The 25,357-nt window shown below is 40.5% G+C and overlaps 2 protein-coding genes across 4 annotated transcripts in view; one reads left to right on the forward strand and one right to left on the reverse strand.

Annotated features, from left to right (window-relative positions):
- The window catches only part of USP37 (ubiquitin specific peptidase 37), a 41,320-nt gene extending 28,446 nt beyond the window's left edge, over positions 1-12,874 (forward strand). The window contains exons 16-24 of one of the 2 annotated variants that reach the window (XM_054972440.1): positions 189-254; positions 1,185-1,329; positions 1,927-2,182; positions 3,046-3,212; positions 4,957-5,020; positions 6,010-6,125; positions 7,931-8,000; positions 8,443-8,581; positions 9,383-12,874. In XM_054972440.1, the coding sequence (XP_054828415.1) occupies positions 189-254; positions 1,185-1,329; positions 1,927-2,182; positions 3,046-3,212; positions 4,957-5,020; positions 6,010-6,125; positions 7,931-8,000; positions 8,443-8,581; positions 9,383-9,470 (1,111 nt within the window). In that variant the 3' untranslated portion in view covers positions 9,471-12,874. The remainder of the gene's footprint in view (positions 1-188; positions 255-1,184; positions 1,330-1,926; positions 2,183-3,045; positions 3,213-4,956; positions 5,021-6,009; positions 6,126-7,930; positions 8,001-8,442; positions 8,582-9,382) is intronic. The other variant, XM_054972441.1, reaches the window with a different exon arrangement.
- A 222-nt stretch (positions 12,875-13,096) lies between these two features.
- VIL1 (villin 1) overlaps positions 13,097-25,357 on the reverse strand; it is a 38,156-nt gene continuing 25,895 nt past the window's right edge. The window contains exons 10-20 of one of the 2 annotated variants that reach the window (XM_054971139.1): positions 22,635-22,788; positions 21,398-21,498; positions 20,945-21,082; positions 19,813-19,971; positions 18,907-19,086; positions 18,300-18,445; positions 17,521-17,665; positions 16,433-16,621; positions 16,011-16,079; positions 14,308-14,445; positions 13,098-13,466 (exon numbers count right to left, since the gene is read on the reverse strand). In XM_054971139.1, the coding sequence (XP_054827114.1) occupies positions 13,353-13,466; positions 14,308-14,445; positions 16,011-16,079; positions 16,433-16,621; positions 17,521-17,665; positions 18,300-18,445; positions 18,907-19,086; positions 19,813-19,971; positions 20,945-21,082; positions 21,398-21,498; positions 22,635-22,788 (1,533 nt within the window). In that variant the 3' untranslated portion in view covers positions 13,098-13,352. Of the gene's footprint in view, positions 13,467-14,307; positions 14,446-16,010; positions 16,080-16,432; positions 16,622-17,520; positions 17,666-18,299; positions 18,446-18,906; positions 19,087-19,812; positions 19,972-20,944; positions 21,083-21,397; positions 21,499-22,634; positions 22,789-25,357 lie in introns of both variants that reach the window. The other variant, XM_054971140.1, reaches the window with a different exon arrangement.

The raw sequence follows: 25,357 nt of genomic DNA on the forward strand, positions 1-25,357 counted from the left end.
GTGAAAAGTAAAGAATTAAAATGTTTCCCATGAATATTGTAGCATAGCATTGTTAGTCTGATTCAGAGGAGTCTTGTCCTAGTGTCTTTGCCATGAACTAGTGGATATAATCACAGTCAAAATGGTAATTTCCTAACAGAGCCTAGAGAGGGTCAATAATCACTTGCTCTTTATAATTTTTAAATCAGTTCTCGACCATTGAAAGTATCACAAATGGTGAATTCCTGTTCTGTAAGCACTTCCACACCGTGTCGGTGAGTTACGACTTTTACAATTTTTAAGATATCTGAAAATGTATTGCTGAGTAAATCTACAACATCAGTTCTGCTTCCAGTTTCTTTTTTGTGTGCTTTATTGACCCCTTATTTTTATTCTTGCATTGTTTTGTCAAACTTCACAATTAAACTGAAACTCATCCTGTTTTGGGATTCCTGTTCCTCCTGGAAAATGCTGCTTTCTTTCTACATTCAGTTCCAGTCTTTTCCTTGAGTGATTCCACACACGTTGGATAATGCACTTCCAATATTTTTATAGATCATTTGGAACAGATTTTTTTTGTGTGCGGAACAAAAAATCCACGTCAGACTATTGATAAAGTGCATTGAAAGTGCATTATCCAACGTGTGCGGAATCAGCCCTTAATTACATCAAAAAAACTCAGAAGCCATATTTTAATTTATGTAACTTTTCTACTGCAACTGTTTGAAATTAAGCATAACTAATTCTAACATGAAAACTTGTTAGTTGATCATTAAAATGTGAGGTGTAGATTGCAGCCAAAACTACCAACACTTTCTTTCAGGGTTTTACTTTGAAAATTTGAAGGGTTCATATTTTTCAAATGTTTTCAAAATTCAAAGAAAGTTTTCATAAATGTGTTTATTATGAATTTCCATGCAGTTGAAGCTGTAAAGATTCCTAGAGTAGACGGAGCCCTAGGAGTGCCAATGTTTCCTTTGTCAAAAGCACTGTAAATATGGATTCAAATGTACAAGAAAATAACTTTTCTTAATAACTTTCTAAAAGGCTGAGATGTAGTAGACTAGAATTGACTTAAGCTAATAAAGCTGTTTACAGAATAATGACCTTGTCTCTTCTAGCTATTTGTATGATTTTTTTGTGGTTTTGATGTTCATCATTTTGGCAGGTTTCTGAGGAATTAAGATGTTACATTTACTTTTCAGGAAGTACTCATTCAAGTTTAAAGGCCCTGTTCTAAATGCTGTGGATTCAGATAGTGAAGATGAACCATTGAAACGCCCTGTTGCAAACAGCCAAAAGCAGTGTGATTTTCAAATCAGGGAACAGCAACGAGAGGAACCAGAAAAAGTAAGGAAAGATTTGTCAGTATTTATTTCCTCCTTGTCTACACCAGGTGGTTTGAGACAACCATATCTTTGTTTGGTTCAGGAATGAGCCTATGGGTTCTTTAGGCTTGCATATTATCCTCCCCTCCTGCACAGCACATGGAATGAAATCTTTCATTTGGAACAAACCACAGTTTGTTGTGACATTTGAACTTGATGAAACACCAAAGTGATTTTTTTTCTTGCCTACAAACTAGGATACCAATGCGAAAGTGAAGGGCTTCTGAAATTTGTTCTTAGACCACTGCCTTTACACAGTCAATCTCTGGGCTTGCTATTAGGATATAGATTGGTTAATCTGTTTACTGGGGTTGTGCAGTCTTGGTTCAGAGCTTTGGAACTCTGCATTTCATAAATTTGCAGAAAGTGAAATGTTGAAGATGTGTGTGCCACATTTTTAATCTAAGGGTCAGAGACAACCCTGGTCCCTAAAGTAACATTGTTTTGGAAATTGTGAATTCAGAGCTGTTTACTTGCTTTTATTTCCACAAGAATAATGCAAGGCAGAAATGTATATAGTCCTATATATCCAACTCAAGAGTCTGTTATTCACCTGCAGGGTTCAAAGAAAAGTAAAACAGAAAGCGAAAAAACTTCAGAGCTGGTGAATGCTGGATTTGATGGAATGAATGAGGATGAGCTTTTTGCTGCAGTTCTGGAAATTAGTAAGAGGGAAGCATCGCTTTCGTTGAGCCATGATGAAGACAAACCAACAAATAGTCCAGATACTGGCTTTGGAGATGATGAAATGCAAGAGTTGCCAGAGAATCTGGAACCTATGGATGTGGAGAAGCCCAAAGCAGCTGCAGACTCAGGTGAGAATTGGAAAAGTTGATTTATTGAGCAACTTTTACAGAAAGTTGAAATTGCAAGGAGAAGAGAAGAAAGCAGATAGAAAAGTGGGAATGAATTAAAAACACTATTTGAAAGCATTTTTAGTTTGCACAAAAACTAGTGATCTTTTAAATTTGACTTTCCCCAGGATTTTTATGTCAAAAGTTCTCATTTCTAAGTACATAGCAGAGCCATTTTGCTCACCCTTTTTGACTGTAAAATATGGATACAAAATAACTGTAAAATTGTAGGATCCCCCTACAATTTTTGCAGGTGCAAGAGGGAGCATGGGAGACCCGATTTCCCACCCCCCTTTCGTGGGTGGGGACCCAGGGACAGCATGTGAGAGAGGAGTTTGGGACTGTTGCAGCAGGCAGGAGCTGCAAAAATTGCCCCTCTTCCTTGCATATATTCGGGGGGGGCAGGCCTGTGTTTGCCAACAATAGCTTGTTATAGAATTTAGTGTGAATTCTCGTGTCAGCTTGTAAGTGGAAGGAAAGACAAGTTTTAGAAGTAAACATATTAGGCTTTTCTTCTGCATCTGAAAAAACTTTTTGATATGTGCTCTGGCATGTGACTATAAACCTTGTTGAATGCCTTTTTCTTTAAAAAATATGTAGTAGAACACTTGACACCCCATTTGATCAGCTGGGGAATAGTTCACTACTGCTGAAATTTCTCTCTTGGATAGCATTCATATTTAGATGCTTCCAGGCCAGTAGATGTCACTCTGCTCCAGAAATGTAAGTGTCCTGAATAGGGCTTAGGCAGTGGCCTTCGACAGAAGTTCTGTCCCTTCCTCCAGCAAATTTAGAGCATCATGGTGGTGTGCTTGTTTTCATAGGATTTGCCAACTTCACTGAGATAACTAAGGATTTTGATGAGAACAAGGAGAATAAAACTCCGGAAGGTACTCAGGGGGAGGTCGATTGGCTGCAACAATATGACATGGAGCGAGAGAGGGAGGAACAGGAGCTACAACAGGCTTTGGCTCAGAGTCTCCAAGAACAAGTAAGAGCCAAAGTCTCCTTCTCAAGTGCTGCAAACCAATTGTGGGATTCCTCCCCTGGTGCTAGGAAGTCACTTAACATTCTGTGTCTGTTTAGAAGAACGGTTTGGGTCTTTTAAGCTCACTACATTAGCAACTCTTGGATGTTTTTAATGTAAACTATATAGAGAGATAAACACATTGCATTTGATATATTTTTGTGAGTAGTGTGTCCAGTAAAACTGTATCCCAGCTGTAGAATAGAAACTTTGTAGTCCTTCCACTTTGTTCCATGCCTCCATTTTTTCTCATAGAATTACTGTTTTCATTAGTTTATTAGTCTTTTAAGTTTCCACAAGACTTTTGTTTATTTTTGCTGAAATAAATGGGGCTGCCTCTAGATTTACTATCCAGAGGTCATTCTGGATGTCAAACCATTTGTCGCCAAACCATTTAGAATTATGAATCTTACGTTTCAAGCTCCTTACTGGAAAGAGCCTTTCTCATAAACTAGACAATGGAAAACAAGTTACAGGGTAGAGGGCTACTGTTAGACAGTTGTGTGGTTTCCCCTCTTTAAACCACTACCGCTTGCCAGATAATTAAACCTTGTAACTTTACTTGTGGAAATGCAGATCCTTGACGTTAAAACTTTGAATGACTAAGGTTTGTTCAGTATTGTAATGGAATTATAAGTGAAAAGAAGCTTTTCAGAAATTTTCCAACATGATCACAAGTAATCCAGAATCTCTGGGGTGGCACGGCGACTATAAATTTTGAACTAGACCAATCCTTTGACTATAGTGGTTGATCAGTAAAATGTACAATAATGGTAAAGAACTGGCTGTTTCAAAAAGTAATCAGTAATTCTAGGTTTATATACTCCTGACATAAGCAAAATTGTTACTGCCGCACTATTAGTGCTGGTTGTGGCGGAGGTGGTATGATTCCACCCAGAAAACCTTGGTGTGGTTGCTGTAGCAAAAGTTGGTCATGGGATTCATAAACTGAGTTGGTTTAACCTTTGAAGAAAAGTCATTCCTTTCAGCTGAATACACACACATGGGGAGAAGAAAACCTTCATGCAGCCCTTGGGCTGCTCCTTCCCAGCCTCTCACTTCCCTTCTTCCACTATGCATTTAATAGCCACACAGTAACAATATCTCATTCTTCAAAAAATGTATACATTTGGAATGTAAATGCTTTCATAAATATGTTCGAGTTGATAAGGAAACTAAGCAAGCTTTTGAGGAATTGTGTTATGATGAAGGTGGGATGGGTTTGTGAGGTGTGTGTGTGTGTGTGTGTGTGTAACTACCCATAAAGTCTGTTTTTTGATAAGCTGTAAGCACTAGTGTTTTTCTACTGTGGTATAGGTTTTTTTCCCTGCTTTCAACTAAGGCTTGTGTCCTCAGTTGGCTTTAGGAATAGAGTAGCATACATTTGCAACATTGTAAGGAAGTTTAAGACAATTGTGCTTTTCTTTGCAAGCAGTTCTCATTCATTTTAATGCTTTTCAAAAGAAAAGCTGCAGAGAGCATATTGTGGCACTAGGGGCTTGCTGTTATGCATAACAAGCTTGAACAACCTTTTATTTAAAACTTGTCCCCTGGAACATTTGGGTTCTCACTGGTCACAGACATGCCTGAGCTGGGAATGTGTTTTGTTGTAGAAAGTTAAATTACATAGCTTTTAGTGGCAAGAGAGGGAAACCTGCCTCAGTAACAGGAAATGGCTCAGTAAACTAACCTTGCTTCTCTCCCTTAGCAGGAGGCGCGGGAACAAAAAGAAGATGATGACCTCAAGCGAGCCACTGAGTTAAGTCTACAAGGTAGATACACAAAAGCAAATAGTGATTTAAAGAAAATCATACTAGGATACTTTAAAGGAAGTAAAAGTAAAATTCTGCTCAGAACTCTCTCAGGAGACTACAAGCAGCAGTTTGTCTGTTGTTTAACCCCCCACCCTGAAATGTTTTGCTTGTTAAGCTGAAACTTGTTAACTTCCCATGACATTTCTCATATGTTTCCTAAGAGGGATCTCCAGCTTCATTTCAGATCTCATTTTCAAGTGTTGGTATTAAAGCTTTTATGAAGCATAAATAAATTGATCTAATTCTCCTGAAAGTGAGCTTTCTGTATTCACTGCTAGTCTACTATATTCATTTCTGAATTGTTGGAGCCTTCACATATGCCACTTTAGCACTGGTATTAATTCCTCAGGTATCAGCCTCTTAGACAACTCTCCACAAACAACAAAAATACAATTGTTTATACTTTGTGCTGTGTCATATGTGAAGCCACTGACAGTTCAGAGATGGAACTTGTGAGATTAGCAGTGAATGCAGCATAGGGAATACTTGTAAAATACTTGTTCATGAAGCTGTGAACACTAGAGAATCCAGGGAGTAAAATTGCATACATTCTACTTGACCCAAGTGCACAGTAAATTTCCATTGTGAAGAGCACATCTTGTACGAGAGAACCACAGAGAGACACGATACTGTCAATACTTCAGTGGTGTGCCACCTTTAACTGGAGCACCTTTAGAAGCTGAGTGAAATTGTCTTGCATGAATGAGAGTGCTTGCATTTTAAAAATCTAATTCTAGTGTTGAAAAGCGCAGATGTTTCCTATGCCTATGTATTTTGTGCAGATAATAGAATCTATTCCTTGGAATCCCTTTTTATTTCCTTGAAAAAGAGGGTTTGATTATTTGGACTTCACAGTGAACTTCTTTGTTTACTTTGTAAAGTACTGACATCTTTGTATTATACATGAGGTCAAGAATCTTAAGCAGTATCATTTCCATGCTATTTAGAGTTTAACAGCTCTCTTCTGGACAGCATTGGCTCTGATGAGGACTCTGGGAATGAGGATGTCTTAGATATGGAGTACTCAGAAGCAGAAGCTGAAGAACTCAAAAGAAATGCGGAGGTGATGATCTGTGATACTTGGAGCTCTGAACTGGGAGGCTTGCTGTTGCTCCAGGTGGAACAAAACCATGTGTTAAATGTCTCCTGCTTTGGTAGAACAGGTTGTGCTGTGTAATATGCTTGGCTGTCTCTACCTATAAAACTCTCTTAATGCTATAGATGATAACTGAGAGACGGTAGTATACATTGACCCTTGGAGACTCAGAATTCCTTCCTAGTCATGTGTACAGCTGGGCAGATTTGGATAAGTTACTTTTGGATAAGTTACTCTAAGAGATTTCGGGGGGGGGGGGTCTCTGTCTGGGGAGAAGGTGAAAAATTAGCGAGCTTCTAAATTTAACCAGAGTTCAATATTTCGTTCATCAGTGTTTACATGGGGTGCTTAATCCTGAAGTAATCATTTGTGCACCTGGTAGTGTTATGCTGGAGACTTACCTTTGCACTCTGCTTGGTTTGGAATGACTTCTGTCTGTACTGAAAGGAAAATTTGTTTTTTATAATTCCTGCATTCCTAAAACTCAAATTGTTGTAGTGGAGTGCAACAGCAGATAGCCTTTCCAGCTACTTTTTGTTTTTTGACGCAGCATATTTACATGGCTGCCTCAGTGGGCATCATTGCTGGTTCTGGATTCCTTCATTGTCAGTAAGAGTGGTTTCTCAAAACGCTATATGTCACTTCAGACACAGTAACCGCTACCTCTTTCTGTGCTTAGAGGCCATTTTTGTTTAGAATCCTGAGAAAATATTTTTGTTGACTCAAACCTTGCACGGTCTTCCTTTAAAAGACTTTGTAGAGTGTTATCTGTTGGCCATTGAAACATATAGAATGGTTGGATTTTTTTGTGCTTTGCTTTAATCATTTTGGTTTGCACCTGCCCTTTAGGGCCTTTTCCTGTTTGTGTAGGTTGTGACTTCAGTAGCACGTGATAAAGTCAGGAGTTTCCATTCTGAACTTTAGTTGTCATTTGACTGGCAAAGAGGGAGTTTGCCGGTTTTCAGGATTTTAACTAATGGAACAAAATAAGGTGATTCCAAAAATGGGAGGGGCTTTGAATACATTGTTTTCCTTAGCCAAGTCTTCAAGTAAAATGGAAAATTGATAGATTAATTCATTCTTTGGCTATACCGTATTTAGCCCATATATCTTAATGTGGTGGACAGATATGGGTTTCTGCTATCTTAATTTGTTCAGTTTTCATTGAGTCAGATGTCCATGAGTGGAAAGTGCTGGCAGAAGGGGATTTTTTCGTGCGGATCCAGCCCTTGGTAAAGTAGTCATGGGGATGAGTGATTTGCATAAACATCAGTACTATAAACTTAAAGGGAAGACTGCAGCATTTTATTGCCCTATCATCCACAGGCTTATAGGGGACTTGTTTACTGTCCCAGTTAAGAGACTGAGAATCTTCCAAACTAATCTGAGCTCAGAAGCTAAGTAGGGACAGCCCTGCTTAGTACTTGGATGGGAGACCACCAAGGAAGGCAAGCATTGCTATGCAGAGGAAGGTCATGACAAACCACCCCTGTTCATCTCTTGCCTTGAAAACCCCAGCAAGGGTAGCCATAAGTCAACTGCTACTTGACAGCACATGATTATTAGAGACTCAGATGATATCATTGCTTATAGTATGTCTAAATGTGAAACAATCATATTTATATTGCAAGATCTGGTGATCTGAGCTAAGTAGCTAGACTTAGGAGGAATGACTCCCGTGTATGGCTTGGCTACTAATGTGTAATCCCCCTGCATAAAGTAAAAGAAAACTGCACTAAGCAAAGCTAATAGTTGGGTTTCTTTTTCTGCAGACAGGAGAGCTTCCTAATTCCTATCGCCTTATTAGTATTGTCAGCCATATTGGAGATTCGTCCTCCTCAGGTAAGACAAGGATCACAGTTCAGCTCTACTTTGTGCATGAAAGATATGTCTTTGGGGGGCCTTTTCATGCAACCCAAAAACCTTGAGGGGAGGAAAAATAATGTTATGTGTGTGGAAAGCTTGAAAGTTCAGTTTCCCCACAACAAATGCATTACTTGAGAGTACCTTGCTTTTGTTATATGAGAATATCAATACTTGAAAAGCCCTTTAAAGGACTGCAGTATTCTACTTTTAAAAGGGAATTCATTAGCATTATTTAAATTGATTATGTTGAGAATACCAAAAGAATCTTGGTGACTTGTGCAAGGTGCTGCTAATTCATAGATCTTCCATTTTTTTATATGAGGAGTGGCTTCTGAAAAAGTATCTTGAAAGGGCTTCTGGATCCTTAATGTAGCATGGAAATTCAAATTTTTGCTATTCCTGTCCCTTCTTTCTTAAGGTCACTATATTAGTGATGTATATGACATCCGCAAACAGGCATGGTTCACATACAATGACTTGGAAGTATCCAGAATTCAAGAGGCGTCTGTGCAGAGTGACAGAGACCGGAGTGGTTACATCTTCTTTTATATGCACAAGTAAGTATCATTTGTGTGTTCCTCCCACACAACATGCTGTTTTCTTGGACTTTTTTCTTCCCCTTTTAAATTCTCAGTTGCTTTATGAAATGTACTCCTGTTTTCCATCATGTTAGCTCATGATGAATCACATATGAGAGTTTTTGTACTCTCTGTTTTGCAGTACATATAAGTGAAGAGAAATGGGGGACCTGCCAGGATTTGTGGGGGGCATCTCATTTCCCCTCCCCCACTATATCCTCTTTCCATTCCCTGACTTCATAGCCTCTCCCCATTTTCCTGCTGCCTTCTGTCATTCCTACCCACCTTTGTTTGCTCCCATCTTCACTCCCCTCTCTGGCAGCCTTAAAGGCCAAATGAGCCCAGGAAAGGGCCATGCCCCTTCCTCCTACCTTTTACCGAAATAAACCAAGCTGGAATACTGGCTAAGCTGGTATGGTTACCTAGCATCAGCCACAGCAAGCATCTAGTTAAAACTATAGGTACTCCTTTTATCAATTGAGGGTTTTTTAAAAAAAAACAACATTTTTTTAAGATTTCAGATTTTTCTGCAAACTTGGGGCCATTTTCCAGGTCTATAGGAAGATCTGGCCAGCCTGTTCACGGCTCCAGCGTCCAGATTTAAGTATCTGCAGGTCAGGACCACTTGGCTATTAGTACATAAGATGTAAGATTGCAAAATGGTACTTTGGGAACTTCCCTGGATTCCTGTTGAGCATGACTTTTGCGCCCCCATACGCTTTTGCTACTCCATATAGGCATTTTTCTGTTTACTGATACAAACCACTTTCATGTTTCCAGGGAGATATTTGATGAATTGCTAGAAACAGAAAAAAATACACAACTGCCTTGCACGGAGTTGGGAAAGCCAGTTCGGCAGCCCCTGTGAAGAATGTCTCCTTTCTCCTGAGCACAAAGGATTCTGAACTTGCAGGAGTCACAAGCCCCAAAAACTCAGGGTACAGCTGAGACAAACACCTTGGAATAGGAGGAATGGACTGTTCCACACCTATCTTTGAATTTCATCTCTGCAGTTTAAACTGCTGTTACCCACTTCCTACGGTCGGGGGGGGGGACTTCTTTATTTCCCTTTTTATTTTTAAGTAACTTTGCCAGCAGTGGCAGGCTAAACAGCTTCTTCAGAAACCCATCAAGGGAGAGCATGAGAAGAGACTGCAAATTCAAATGTTCTCTTATCACAGGGGAACAGAGAATATCCCACTTAGTGTGGCTTCCCCCCCGCCCCTTTCCCACAGAAATAGCAATAGCCTGCAATCTGGCATGCATTCATTGGAAAACTGAAATGGTTCTAATGTCCATCTGCCTTGTTAAACAGGGTGACAAAGCACTGCCAAAACAGATGAACTTTGACACCCAGAGATTGGTAAATGCAGTGTCATATATAGATCCAGAAAGCAAACCGTTGGTGCTCAGGAACATGTTGCGTATGTCATCTTTACCCAGTTCATGTTCATCCATGTTTAAAAATGATATATACATATATATATATATATATATTTTAACTTGAAAGGTTTTTATTCTTTATGACTGCATTCTTTTCTAAGTACTGCCATTTGCAGGACAACTTTATTTCACTGAGTTTGTGTGGGTGTATATATATAATTGTTGTATTTCACTGAAGACTGTCCTGATTGAGCCAAGACAGAGGCAGCTAACAATGGGAAGTGAAAGCTCTAGCCTTTGACGGTCCTTTTCAAACTGTGCACAGCCAGTGCTAATCAGCAAATGGAATATGAACAACCGTTCTACATGTTTATGCAGCCTTGAGCCTTAAATAATTGTATGGGTTTGAGGGGGGCAGACATCTTTCACAAGAGTGCTGTCTTGGGCAAGGCTGAAAAACTGATAGAAGAAACATTAAAATGTTTTTATTTTAGTTGTGTGATAAATTCCATTAAATCAGTTGGGGAGTATCAAACATTTTCAGAGAAGAAATGTTAAGGTTTTGTTATCCAGAATTCATTTGGATAATGTGATGGTCATTTTTAGCTGGTTTGATCAAATAGGAAGAAGAAAAACCAGAATTAATTTATGCCAGTTTCTCATTATAGTGCTGGACACAAGTGTTACCTTGCATTTTATTTTTATGGCAATCAAATTGCTAATAATGTAGGTGCTTCTTGGTTTGCTCCTAACTCAGGGTTTTCCTTTGAAGAGGTTGTTAACTGGTGTTGAGAATTTGGAAGGTTCCCCCCCCTTGTTTTGGGGGTAAGAAATGAAATCTTGGACTCGAAGACACAAACCACAGAAGTTACTAAATAGCAGGTATTACCAGTCAGAGAAGGGTTTTCCTGCCATGTTTACCAAATGACAGGTTCTGTTAAGCCAAGCCTACATGATCCCTACTATGTATAAATACCTTAACTGTCTAGTTGGTCTGTCAGACAAGGCGAACAAGTCTCCACAGTCACACTCCCAGCAGCATATTATACTAATTTATTCTGCCATTATACCTTCGTACTGTTGGCAGTCAGAGTTGCTTCATTGTATCTTTAGCAAAGGGATTTTCTTTCAGTAGAGAGAATCTTAAAACGAGACTCATGATTCTGGTGTAGAGCTGCTTTCCTCTCTAACTGTACAAGTGCTATAATTAAGCAATTATATAACAGTGACCACACCATATTTGATCAGTGGTGAGAGCAAAATAGCTGGCATATTTAAAGGCAAAACATCCTAGAGTGATGATGCCTCAGTAAATGAAACCTGGACACTGCATTTTAAGTGTGTTTCCTCCAGAGTTGAGAACAATGTTTGGAAGAACTAAGAAATTTCAAGAAATTTCATATAACAAGCAACATACTTCACTAAAATCTGTTCTCAGTTATTTTTTTCTTTAAGGTGAAATGTGGTGGCAAAGAAGGAACTAGCACTTTCTCCAGGATTTAAGTTTATACAGTGTTCTGTATTTCATGGTCTGATCAAAATCTGTAGAATATTTTTCACCAGGGGCAGACATTTCTTCACCACACATCTCACACAACACTTTAACATGGTAAAACTGCAAGAGCTTAAGCAGTTTTTGTATAGCCATTGAGCTGCATTTAAAACCAAATATTAAGGCATGTGATTTTTAACATCTCTTATAATAGATCCTTTTGAGAATGTTACAGACGTAGAATGCCTCAGGGGGCCCTGGTAGCTGGTGATATTTAGGATACTGTTACCTGTTGAATAGAGTTTTCTTTTGGAGCAGTATGCTATGAAACATCCTTGTGCATCTTCTCAAGTATACTATTCTTAACTTTCAAAAGAATGTATCAACTAAACATCCTAGAGTGATGCCTCAGTAAATGAAACCTGTATACCTAACATCAGATCTAGTTTGAGCCAGCATATTTTAAATCTTAAGTATCTTCATTGGTCTTGCTGTACTGTATTTACTTTGTGATAAAGAGAAATAGCCATATATGTTTTTGCACTAAATAACTAAATTCCCCTTCATTGTTATTCGTCAAGTCCTCAAATTCTGTACATACTTGAAAGTGGCCCAGGGTAGTTTGCTAAGGAAAAAATCTTAGAGATCACCAAGCACCTGTTTAAAGAAGATTACTTCTTATGAAGAGCCATGAGCCTTTAAACCCTTATGGTACATCTAGGCATACAATTATATAGCACTGGGCATCATTGTTCCTCTCAAAGTTCAGTTTGTGCATTAAATTTTCCTTCTCCAACTGGAACTTGAGTCTGAGCATCCCATAAGATGGAGGTAGGGACAATACTGTAGTAATTGTTCTCTGTGTTGCAGACTCTCTAAGGTGATAGATGGATTAACAAAAAGCTGTTTGCATGGGAACCAAGTCAAGAATGAAATAATTATCTAGAATTAAATGAATTAATATTACACTCCAAATTCATGGAGGCTGTGTGATGCCTGTAACAGGCCTTCTGAGATAAGATGGAAAGCTAAGAGTTTCTGGAAAAGAACAATAGGCATACTTTTAAATTGCTCTAGTGTGTGGGATGAACTACCTAAGAATGAAAAGGGGAGGAGGGGGTCAGCTTCCAAAGGTAGCCTCCTGCATTCTCCTGTTTCCGCAGTGGGTTATTCTGTGAAAATGGGGAAGGGGTTTATGAATGAGTTGGAAGGAATGTTTCTTGACGTGTGTTGGAGGAGGGAGCCATGGCATTTATGTTAGTCACCTTGTGTCTTTCGACACTAAATGTGGAGCAGCACTTTTCTGTGTTTTAGCAGATGTGTTCTTATGTATTCTTTACAATTCTGCCTTTTCCCCTTCTTTAAATGATGTGTAGATAGATTTCAGAGAAATTAAACACTGTTTATTAACACTGATGGCCTGATTCCTCTTTCTAGAAGGATGCAAGTGTTTTCATACCACCATTTTTGGATTGCTTGTTTACTGCAGTAGTCAGCCCTATGCTTTTTTCTGTTTCTTAGAAACATATTTTAATGTCTTTTAGGACACGTGATTTTTTTGTTTTAAAAGCATAAACCTAAAATAGACTGTTTAAATATTTTTCATTTTTTATTAATGACTGAAAGATGGATGTGTATTTATGTGCATGCTTCAAAAGCTGAATTGGGAAACGTTGGTTCCTGATTCAGTCCTGGCCGCATAATTTGCAGTTGTAATTTAAATACTCTTCTTGCATTTTGTCCCTGAAAATCTCCCATTGACAGTAGAGTCTTGGCCATTCATTTGATAATACTCCTGTTATCAACCTTTAGCACACATTTTAATTTGAAAAAATCTGCATCCACCTGCAGATAAATACAGCAATGGTTTAATGCTTAGAAGAGTCCTTTTTCTTTCTTGAGAGCTTGTTGTTTCCACTGGGGCAGTGTAGCATAATCCTGTCGAGATACTCCAAAGACAGCAATGAAATCCTCCTCTGACAGGTAATCCTACAGAAAGACAGAAATGCAAAGGTGAGAGAAAGGAGGAGCTGGAATGATCAGCTGAGCAGGCAGCAGAGAGCGTTCCTCATCACTCAGATTTGCTGTGAGCAAGAACAGCAGCCTTGAGAGCAAAGGCTGATGCATGGGCAAGATGGAGTGAGCTGGGAATCTAAGGAGCCATCTCTCTGGGTTCTCTAAACTCTAAACCTTTACAATCCATCAAACATTTAAAACTAGATTTTTAAAATATTTGCCTTGATTTTGTTTTATTGGGGCTGCAGTGGCAGAGTAAAAGCAGTATTGGGGGCAGTTGTGCAGACGGAATTATAGAAAGAGAGAGAAGGTGTATAGCAGTTGTGGCTTCTATAAACTGAATTGCCTTTGGAAGACATTCACTGCATGATTTTGTTTCGGTTTTCAGGGTCAACTACGTGTTCACTTTTTATTTGTAAGCACTACAGTTGCCTTTGAAGGAAATGAAAATGTGTGGATACCATACACAACTATAATTTGCCCTTCTGTGGTAAAACAGCCCCCTCCCTCCCAAGGATTTCCTGTACAGTTAATGTTTTCAACAAAAAAAATTGCTTGTGAACTTTGTCCTGAGGTGCCTTACTGAAATGTTCTGCTCATTTTTAGAATAGAACAGTGTATTAATCTTACAACAACTGTGTAAGAGTGACTTGCCCCATGCCACTCATGAGTTTTGTAGGAGTGGGTAATCGTTTCAGGCTGAGTTTTCCATCTCCAAATACAAAGATTCAGCTGCCGCCTTCTATACAAGTCTTGAAAGATGGGAGTTCCTAATACATAGAATAATTCAGAACACAGCCCTCCACTATCTTACCTCCTTCCTGCTGGGATTCACATCCTTGGGTAGTTCTTCTGCAGGCTTGTTCACCAATTGCTCTGGTGGGTATGTAGCAATTGACAGCTTGGCAAAACTGGTGTTGGCAGTGAAAACCTCTTTTGCCTCAACAATTTCCTGAAAGAAGGCTTTCCAAGTTAGACTATATCAATCTAGATCTAAAAGTTGTTCCTGTCTCTTAACTTGGTTTAATGTGACCGTGCACACTGAGCTGTTCTTCATAACCACACTCTGGAAGAATAGACAAGGGACTATGGACTTTGAATCCTCCTCTTCTAAGTGTCTGGCTAGAGCATTTTGTGTCACCAATAATGTTAACAGAGCTGTGTTAAACAGTCTGTACAACTAAACTGGCTTAATACTACCAATTCTTTAATCACTCAATTTCTGTTAGGCCTGGTACCTATGTTCCTTATGAAAATCACGGCCAGGAATCCAGCTGTCTCAGTTTTGTAGACCCCAACAATCCTAGATCATCCTAGAAATAACCTTGCTGGGTTTAAGCTGTATCAGCAATTGCCTTATTGAATGAGCTAGATTTGTGGGGCTACACACATAGGGAAAGAAGGAACAAATGGAAGATGGTTGTTGTGGATTTTCCAGGCTGTATAGCCATGGTCTTGGCATTGTAGTTCCTGAACATTTCGCCAGCAGCTGTGACTGGCATCTTCAGAGGTATAGCACCAAAAGACAGAGATTTCTCAGTGTCACAGTGTGGAGATGTTGACAGGTAATGGAAGATGGAAGGCTACAGGGTAGCAGAAGGAGGTGTCTACGAAGCATTATCTCGGCCCATAAGCAGCAAGCAGGATGTAACACTATAAAAGTTGGTATGCTTACATGCCCTGTTTTTTCTTCCCAAATAAGGTAGTTTGAAGGCTTCTAAGAATCAAGTTCTCCTTGCCAGTAACGTGCTGGATAGAAGGCCTACCTCTGGAGGACAATTAGGAGTGACAAAATTTCTCTAAGGCACACTGTCTCTTGCTCTTTTGTGTTTGGGAGAATGAAAGAAAGGCTTCTGAAAGCAACTAACATGGTGCCATGTATAAACATTGAAGACTGGATTCTTAGTTCAGATTATTTACTGCAGCAATAACAATGGTTCTAGGAAGACTAACACATCCACTCTGCCCCCTTAGAGGCTGCTTGCCCTAATCTCTGCAAGAAGGTAGCCGGGGGCAGTGAGGGGGAGCAGGCTGCAGTGTAGCAGCAAATCTTTTGCTGGGAGAGGTGGAAAGGCTGCTCCTGGGGGTTCTGGTCTCGTATATATTGGTGAACAGAACAATGTTGGAAGAGGGCTTTATTACCCCGCAGTAAAACATGCTTTGTAGGCAGAAAGACTGAGGTTCACTTCCTTGCATACCTGCTTAAAAGGATCTTCTGTAGCAGGTATTGAATAAGAGACTTTCTCTGCCGTATGTCCCGGAGAGCTGCTGGCAGAGGAAGCAATCCTGAGTAGATGTGCCAGTGGTCTGACACTTGACAAAAGGTCACTGTTTGCTGCAAGCAGACAATTGAGGGGCAGGGGCAGGGTGCATTTGACTCCTCTAACTTCCGAAGTTAAATGGAAATAACTGCAAAGATGTATTTACACCCCTACTAATGGCTAGAATAACAGTGAAACAGTCCAGCAGCACTCGGTGCTTTAAGGACAACCCGGTCCCTATTGCTGTGACACTTACAGAAGTGAGCTCGCTGAGACTGTTGTCGTCTCCAAGTTCAGCTTTCAGTTCCTCATAGCTTTTCTTATCCTGTGGGAAGACAAATCAAAAGAACTGAAGCACTACAGTGAGCTACACCAAAGATTTAAGGACCCAAACTCTACAGAACCCCAAATGAGGTTTCCAGGCTGTGGGGGCAAAGAGCTTCCAAATCAAGAACAGGCTCCACCACTTACCATGCCAAAGTCGTATCTGCTCATGGGCAATGCAAAGCAGTCAAAACAGCTGTAATTTTGTATAAATTGCAAGTTCATGAAAGGTAAGACTGATTATGCCCAGGAAAGTCATGCTTTCTATATGTTTCTTGCCAGCCTAACATTTTCCACAGAAGCTGCAACATGTCCATAGCTACCCAAGAATAAAAGCTTTCCTATGTCACTCACAGTCCATTTGAGGGTGTCCCATGCCAGGAACCAGCCCGTGAATGTTGGAGGTTCACAGCCTTGTTTCACAACGACAATAGGGGTATCGAGGTCACGGCTACTTGGGTGGCTGCGCAGGTATTCTTGGACAGTGACAGCCGCTGCTTCTTTCTCAGTTTCGTTCGCCTCTTTACCAATCCAGAAGAAAACCTGTGGAGAAAACAAATCGAGTTGATGGAAGACAAAGTCTGTTGTGATTGGCAGGAAGTATTCAAAATCCATGTCCCTTTCCTAGCAAGTGCAACACACACAAACACACATTTTTTTCTGTCATGGAACTCAAGATGGCTTACAGCATATTTCTAGGAGGTCTGGCTTGGTTTTTAATGCTGCTGTGTCTGGTGGGGGATCTTTTTAGTCTTACCCTGGCCATGGATTCCTCCCTATACTTTGCTAGTGTTACTCTCCAGCAGTGTTTCTCTTGTGCCATCAATGATTAGATCTTTGAAATGAGTAACAATGTAAGAGTTGGCCATACTAGACCCATTTAATCTTACTTTGCCTACCTTATGACAGTTGAATGCTCTTTTGATTGGGTGTTGTCTTAAACTGGCCTCAGTAACGTCTCCCTCTTGCTGCCTTCTTTTGTGTGCAGTTTGAGTATACAAAGTTCTGATAAATGGATGAACACTTCATGCACCTGAAGTGAGTTCTGACTTATGAAAACATGCTGGCATACATGTTGTCTTTAAATTGCCACTGTTTTATTTGCTGCTACATGTTTGTTTGACTATCCATCTGCAATTATCAACAGAGTTCAATTGCACATTAAAAGGTTTCACCAATTTAACAAATAGATAAATTTTATCAGCTGAGGATAACCTAATGTTCTTGTACGGGGATCTAAACAACTCCCTTGAAACTGGGAGAAATTGGTATTGGTGAGAACAGCAGTCTAATGATTCTGCTGCAAGTTAGTGCAAAAATACATTCAATAAAATTATTCATGGGGGGGGGGGAAGGGGAACGCTGATGTGCAAATGTATCATTCACAGGAGAGGAGCAAGTGCTTTCGTAACTGATGCAAACCTTGCACCCCACAGACCCACCTGATCCCAGACATCCAGCAAGAAGACATCATCATCTTCTAGGTCATCTTGAGTAAAATTTGAAATTTCTGTAGCAAGGAAGGTGCCTGTCTTATTGGAACATTGAAACAGTCGAGGTGTGACAGAGAGGGTTTCTTCCTGTAACCTGAATAGAAAGGTAGAAGGGTAGACCAGGTACTAAAGCTGTTTCAACTTGGTATTACACAAGGTATGTGAGAACCCTTTTTGGCCTTGTGTGCTATGAAGTAGTGTCAGGATGAAGCAGCTTGAAATAAAGAATTGTCTGTGTACGATGGATGTGCTTAACTTATCTACCACCTCCTTGCAAATATACTGCTTCAAATTGCTCCTTAAGTGGTCCTGAAGTGGAAAAACCAGATGCGTGTATGTAATTTGCAGCTAAGACAAAAAGTCAGCAAGGGGCCTGCGTAATTAGAGATCAATGTTGGTATCTTGCTTGATCTTAGCCAGGCTTTGGCATTGTGACATTTGGTCTAACTATGCTTAGAGGCTATCACGGACCTAGGAGGTTCTGCCTGAAGGCTCTCATCATTGGGCCAGGGACTAGCATGCTCAGGGAGAATATGACATTATTATTATTATTATTATTATTATTATTATTATTATTATTATTATTATTATTATTATATTCTATTTATATACTGCCCTTCGGGACAACTTAAAACCCACTCAGAGCTGTTTACAAAGGGTGTAGTTAGTGTTACTCCTCACATAAGGAGGTGGACCCTCTTGCCTCAGAGTTCTGTTAAAAACATTACCTTTTGTTGTTGGCATATTGAGTCTTTCCACCCAATGCAAGCCAGAATTCAGCAGGCTCCTGGCCTTCAGCTATCACCACTTTCTCCGTCTTAGAAAGGAGGTCAGACACACTCTTTGCCATCTCTCTCTCATCCCCACTGCAACCCTGTGAGAAGGAACCAAGTGGGTGGGTGGATTATGGAAACAAGAATGAGCATAGGAACATGTAGCACTGCAAAGTCATGCCTTCTCATTAAGTGAACGTGTGACAGATAAGTCCTTATTATCTCCCTATCATTTTGATTGGCTAAATTCCCTCTTTTTGTGCAAAGCTGAGATGGAAGTCTCATTTCCTCCTTCTCTGAGACTGTAAACGTATTTATTTACTTCATTTATACCCTGCCTTTCTCCCCAGTTATGCAGCTAGCATCATTCTCCTCTGCTGCATTTTATCTTTACAAAACCCTGTGAGGTAAGTTAGGTTGAAAGCGTGTGACTGGCCAGAGGTTACATAGTAAGTTTCCATGGCAGAGGGGGAGTTTGAATCTAGGTCTCCTGGATCTTGTTCCAGCACTCTAACCGCTGCACCAAACATCACACACCACGCCAGGAGGAGAGGATACCTACCTTCCCATACCAGAGGTAGCAGCAAGTCTGAGATTTGAGAATAAAGACATCATTGGAGTTGAGGGAGGTGGCACGGGGTGGCACCTCAAAGGCCTTGGTGTTGTACTCATTGGTCCCATGAACTTGGAACAAACGGGTAGAGGGCACTGGATCTGTGTTGCCAGCTCGTGAGGTACCACCCTGGAGAGAGAAGGGGGTGGGAATTCAGAAAACTTTAAGGTTTCAGCATTGTTCTAGATTTCTGGAGGACTTCTGTGCTTTCTAGGACAAATTATGTATATATATATGCAAATTTGCAGAATTTGTATTTCCTTGGGGAGGGGTACATAACCTTTATTTATTTCAGATTTCTATTCTGCCCTCCCCGCAAGCGGGCTCAGGGCGGATAACAACATATTAAAAATACAATTAAAAAATTCATGTACATTAAAAACATTAGCATGATAGAAACCCAACCCAAACTCACAACTGTGATCTTTTGAAAAGGCACAGCAAGCAGAGTTTCAGTATCACTGAGTTATTTGTTCCAACAAACTTGGAAGGCCACGGAAGAAGCCTACATGAGTTCAAGCCTACCCATACTATTCCCCCGAAGAGTGAAATTTTAAGCCTGTGTAAAAATTACATCTTTTCCCATTTTCCATCAGAGAAATATAGAGCTGGGCCCAATAGAATATATCTTCCTACTGTGAGACTGCCTGTAGTGTCCCAGATTATCCAATTGCCTTGGCTTCCACAGGAAGAGATTCTAAGACCCCCCTAGGTAACCTGTTTTGTACCCCCTGATAGGAGTCTCAGATCTACATGTCTGGAATGTAAACCCTTATATAGTCAAAAAATGGAAGTGGTAGAAAACAGTCCTACTTTATGGGGAATAGCAATGTGAATCACTCAGGTCCTACTCACTGCGTATACCACCATGCGCCCCTTGAAAATCGCCATGAGGTGCACAGGCTCCTTGCCCATGGTCACTCGCACCTGCACAGGCTCATTATTATATTGTTGGTCCAGAATAACAGCCTGGTAAGCAGAGGCAGTTATTTCATCCTGGCTGGCATGGCGGCCCTGGAAAGCAACAAAGAGCAGGCTGAGAATCGAAGAGAGGGTATAGCTTCCTTTGTTATTCCAACATCATTCAGAGTGCTTTTAACCCATGGTTCTAATACCCACACACAAAATTATGACTGTGCTATAAAATTATGGACTGCAGATTCCTGCATTCTAATGGTAACCTTCAACATTCTGAGAATTTCAGCTTCTGGGTTTTAAAGAATACATAGAAGGTCAGATTAGCCTCATGAGTGTGTAGAACATGCAAGCAGTTTCTGTTACTGGAGATAAGAAACTGACCTAGAAGTTTGTGTAAGCAAGAAATAAAATTTTTGCTTCCTACATTCTAGCTTTCCTAACTAGGGATGCCATTTAGGGCAGGATATCAACTAATCCTACCCACTATTTATGTTTCAGAGCATATAGGAGAATTCTATAGGAGTGCCTATATTTTTGGCTAAGTCACTTGTTCTTAAAAAAAGAATCTGCATGCGTGTGTGTGTGAGAGAGCGCGAGCAAGCACCTGGGCATGTGTGTGCTCACTAGTATGCATGGCAATACTAGAAATCTGCTCCCCCCCCACCAAAAAAAAGGAACAGAGGTATTTATTTGGCCTAAACTTGATAATATTGCTATCGTACTTGTGATGGTTTCAAAAACATCCCTTAACACTCCCTAGCGACACTAAAATCTCTCCTCTTACAGTAAAATTTGCCAGCCTCTCCTCTCATTTAACAATGTATTGTCCTGTAAGTAGGACTTTATGTGCATTTTCATGTTTATAAAGACAGAAGACTTGATGAAACCACAAAGGTGTTGAATTTGGGCCTGGACACTTCTCATTTCTCCACCAACTCTTTCTCCCCATGTTGTGTTCCCAACCCTGCCACCATCTCCACAGCTGCTTTTAAAATCTGGGAGGTCCAAACAGGGTTCCCTACTCTTTTGTCTAATTTGGCCCTTGCTTTCTTTTGGCCCCAACACTCACCTGCCAAATATAGATGATGTAGTGGATCTTATTGTAAACTTGGTACTTGTAGAGGATGAGGTAGCAGTCACCACTGTAGAAATGCCCAAGCCAGCGACTCTCCACTGGCACCAGCTCCAAGTTCTCAATTCGCCAGACCTACAAAGGTGAGCATTGTATGAAGAAAGCTGTAGGCAGAGACTGCCCTATCCAAGGACATTTCCAGTTCTTCAGTCACAGTAGGAACATTAAAGTGACAAGGCCACATTTATTGCAACTCTTTCCACCCTATTCCCCCCTTTTATAAAGCCACAACACCAAATCATTTTGCATTTTCATGTGCTTACAGAGATAAGACCAACAAGAAATATCTGACCACTAACCCTAGTGTCTCACAAGTCATCCAACCAATCTCAGATTCAGTTCAGAGATTTACAATCAAGAGTGGGGGAACTGGTCAGGTTTGCTCCTTACCTGTGCCTCTCCTGAGCCATCGTCCACCATCCTGTGCTGGGCAGCCATCTCAGGCTTGGCATGCAAAGTGGTGGCATCAAATTTCACCTGCTCCACTTTGGCTGTTTGAGAGATGACAGGTAGGAAGTAAATAGGTAAGCTTGGAATTACCAGCACAGTTGAGCCTTTTGTTGCACCAAGGGCGGACATTGACAAAGAAGGAATGGGCTTTGATGGAAAAGATGCATTGTTGGGTATCTTGCAGTCCACTTCCACAAACGTAAAAGCCATTATTTTAGAAGAAATGTTTTTCACAGTTGTGTTACATTGTTGTGCTAAGAAAGCCCCATTGCAGCCAAAGAGTTATTTTGCACAAGGCATAGGGTGAACATTAGAATGCTGGTGTAACTTTTAAAATTTAATAATGCAGTTAAAGGATGGTGTTTCAAAGAAGGGAACAATAAATGTTCATGATTGCACCATGGTCAGTGCTACCCCTTGTGCAATGGTCCATGCATTAGCAGAACTTTAATAGGTGATGAATTCTACTGATGTTTCATTGGATACAATTGGTTCCGCACAACCAACCAAGCTCAAGTCCTCACAAAACCCAACAAAACTCCTTTCTGGAGAGCCAGTTTGATGTAGTGGTTAAGAGTGGCAGGACTCTAATCTGGAGAACCAAGTTTGATTCCCCACTCATCTACCTGAAGCCACCTGGGTGACCTTGATTCAGTTACAGCTTCTTGGAGCTCTCTCAGCCCCACCCACCTCACAGGGTGATTGTCATGAGGATAATAATAACACACTTGTAAACCTCTCTGAGTGGGTGTTGTTGTCCTGAAGGGCGGTATATAAATTGAATGTTGTTGTTGTTATAATAGAATCATATTTGTTCATATATATAAGCACAAACCCTCTGCAGCTCAGAGGCCTTATGTTCTGCAGGTAATATTGCAATAATCAAGGAACAAGGTGGCTTATAACAACAACTTCTTCTGATCAACATTTTGGGCCTCCATATTGCTATGTGTGCAAACCAGAATGGAACAACATGTCCACATCAAAATGCCTTTTTGGAAAGGCAATGGAGCTATTATAGGCTCACAAAGGATGCCCCTCCTCCATCTTTCTTCCTGAACTTCAGAGCAGGCAGGTCATAACAGTTTTCTTCATCTCCTCCTCTGTGAGGCCCAGATAAATCCGAAACAGCCTGTGTCCATCAGGTCTCCTGACCTGGTCGGGCTCCAGCACTTACCTACTTTACCGACCGAGCTGGTCTTGCCAAAGCCAACAGTTTGGCTGGGGACTGTCCATTTCTGAAACAGCTGCTTAAACACAGCAGATTCAGAACCATCATTTTCAGTCTCCACACCAATGCTGGGTGGGTAGTTCTTTGCTTTGATGAAACCCTGGGGTGAGGAAGAGAACAAGGCTGCAAGTGAAAGAATATAATAACAAAGGAGCTACTGTAACTGTAATAATCCATTGCATGTGCTATTGAATTAAATATGCTATTGAATTAAAGCAACAACTGAGAGAGTAAACACATTGATTCCAGCATGCACTTTCATCAGTCAGAGTTCACTTCTTCAGATGCTATCACGAGGACATCATTTTTCATGTTTTATAAGAAAAATAACAGAAGGAGCAGTTGGGTCATCTTCTCCCTATTTTCCCCTCATCCCCAGGATCCTTCTCTCTAGGTCAAGCTAAACATGTAGGTTTTTAAAGATTTAGGTCTGGGTTTCAAGACCCAACTTGGGTTTCTGCAGCCATATAGCAGTTAAAAAGTAAATGGCTGTTAAAAAATAAAGGAGAAGTCAAATGGCCTCAGAATGCCTCTGTGGGGAGAGGAGGGGATTCCCCTTCCTCCCAATCCGTTTCCCATGTCAAAATAGCCTGGGGGACTCCCCTCCCCCTGTTTTTACTGCTCAAGATGCACAGAATACTCAACATGGAACAGGGGGGGGGAACCAAGAAACCCCCCATGCTATTTTGACACAGGAAATGGCTTAAGGGGAGAGGGAAGAGCCCCCCACCCCCCACCCCCGCAGAGGCATTTCAAGTCTGTTTGGGCTCGTCTTTATTTTTTAACAGCCATTCCCCATAGCTGCTTTGTGGCTTCAGGGAACCCAGGCCCAGCTCTTTTTAAACCTGCATGTCTAGAGAGACCCTGAGCAGCTTCACGGTGCTACCTGGCAGTGGAGGGGGGGATTGTTCCTGGTGGGAAATCTTGGAGGGGGCTGAGGCCTACTATTCCCCCAAAACAGGCTAGGGGGCACTGCTGGCATGAGCTTGACCCCCAGTGCCCCCCCTCAAGTTTATACCCTTGAAACAAAATAATATATTCAGGTTGGAATATCAAAATAATTTGATAGATTTCTCTAAGTGCTGTTGAAGCAGAAGGGTGGGATATTGATCAATCAATTCACAATAATAAAGTTTTTAATGCCTCAAAACTGAATTTAAAACAGACAGTCGCTTTCCAGAAGATAATATGCTGAAACAATCGATACTATGATAAGCTTTTGAACAGAGAACAGCAATTAAGGCTAAAAAGCAGATGTAGTAGCACAAAACTAGCTTCATCTTCTGAACTTGATTGCTTATTCCCTCCCCCCACAAAAATTAATGGCTGTGTAGTTCAGTCAAATTTGCATTGTTGGATAATATGCGTATGACTTATTTTATTATGATATTCTGTTTCTTTCATAAATATAGATACAAGTATTTTCTATGCTCTGCCTACCAAGATTTCCGAGGTGCTTACAACAGTATAAATATCTTCTTTCTCAAGGCACAAAAGTGGGCTTGAGGTTCTAGGTGGTTCACTGTAATCCTTACTTTGGAACAGCATACTGCCCAAGTTCTTGTTGCAGGTCTGTTGTTGAGCAAGGACTCAGCTATATGAGACACTGAGAATTCCATGAAGGAAACTCTTTTAAATTCAGGCATGTGGAGTACAATTCCTGTTGGGTCCGTGGCATGAGGAGACAGGGTGTTCAAGCCTTCCCCACTCTAGCACCATTTCCCTGACCTGAAATAGTACTGGGAATGAAGCCACTATTTGGTCAATTGGGGCAAACAGAAACTTCTTTAGTAACTAGATGTCCAGGTTGGAAATAAGAGTAATCTTAGGTATATGACGCTGCCTTATACTGAATCAGACCATTGATCCATCAAGGTCAATATTATTTGCTCAGACTGGTGGCAGCTCTCCAGAGTCTCAGGTGGAGGTCTTTCATATCACCTCCAACTCGACCCTTTTAAATAGTGATGCCAGGATTGAACATGGGATTTTCTTCATACAAAGCAGATACTCTACCACGGAGCCCTCAACAAGTTTGTGAACCATTGTGTGTTACCCCTATAGATGACACAATATCACTATTTTTGTATCTTTTCAATTACATATTTTATTATAGTAATTGATTGGTCTGTTGCATTTTTGCTGCTATCATTGATGAGTCTTTTGTTCATTTTACAGAATTTTTATGCCATACATTTTAAATGAGAATAATTCAGTATGCTGGTGCAGAAAGTGGTACAAAACAAAAAAAGTTTTTTTTTCTCATGAAGAAAAAGCAAAATTGAAATGGTGATATTCAAACAGAACCAGAAAACTTGCAAAAGTCATTTTTATCCCTAACTACCCTATATCTGCAGGATGTCTTTAAGGAAACCTACCAAAGCAAAAACATTAGCATTTTTTAAAATCATAAAACATGTATTAGTGATTTTTGGAGACAGGCTGCTGATCTCATAGGGCAATACTAATCTTTGACATTTTCACATTAAAGCCCCGATCCAATTAAATTCAGACTAAGAGCCTGCAACAGTATTACCACAGATGTTAGTCACAATCTAGAATTGTGACATGCCATGTCCCTTTCAGAGGCAACAGACTGCAAAGGAAGTACAGAGACTGCCCCCAAATCTCCAAAGAGTTCTGTTGTCCTGCCATCATTCTTTTCCAAG

This window comes from Eublepharis macularius, chromosome 2 (genome assembly GCF_028583425.1).
Source record: "Eublepharis macularius isolate TG4126 chromosome 2, MPM_Emac_v1.0, whole genome shotgun sequence".
In the NCBI taxonomy this organism is placed as follows: Eukaryota; Metazoa; Chordata; class Lepidosauria; order Squamata; family Eublepharidae; genus Eublepharis; species Eublepharis macularius.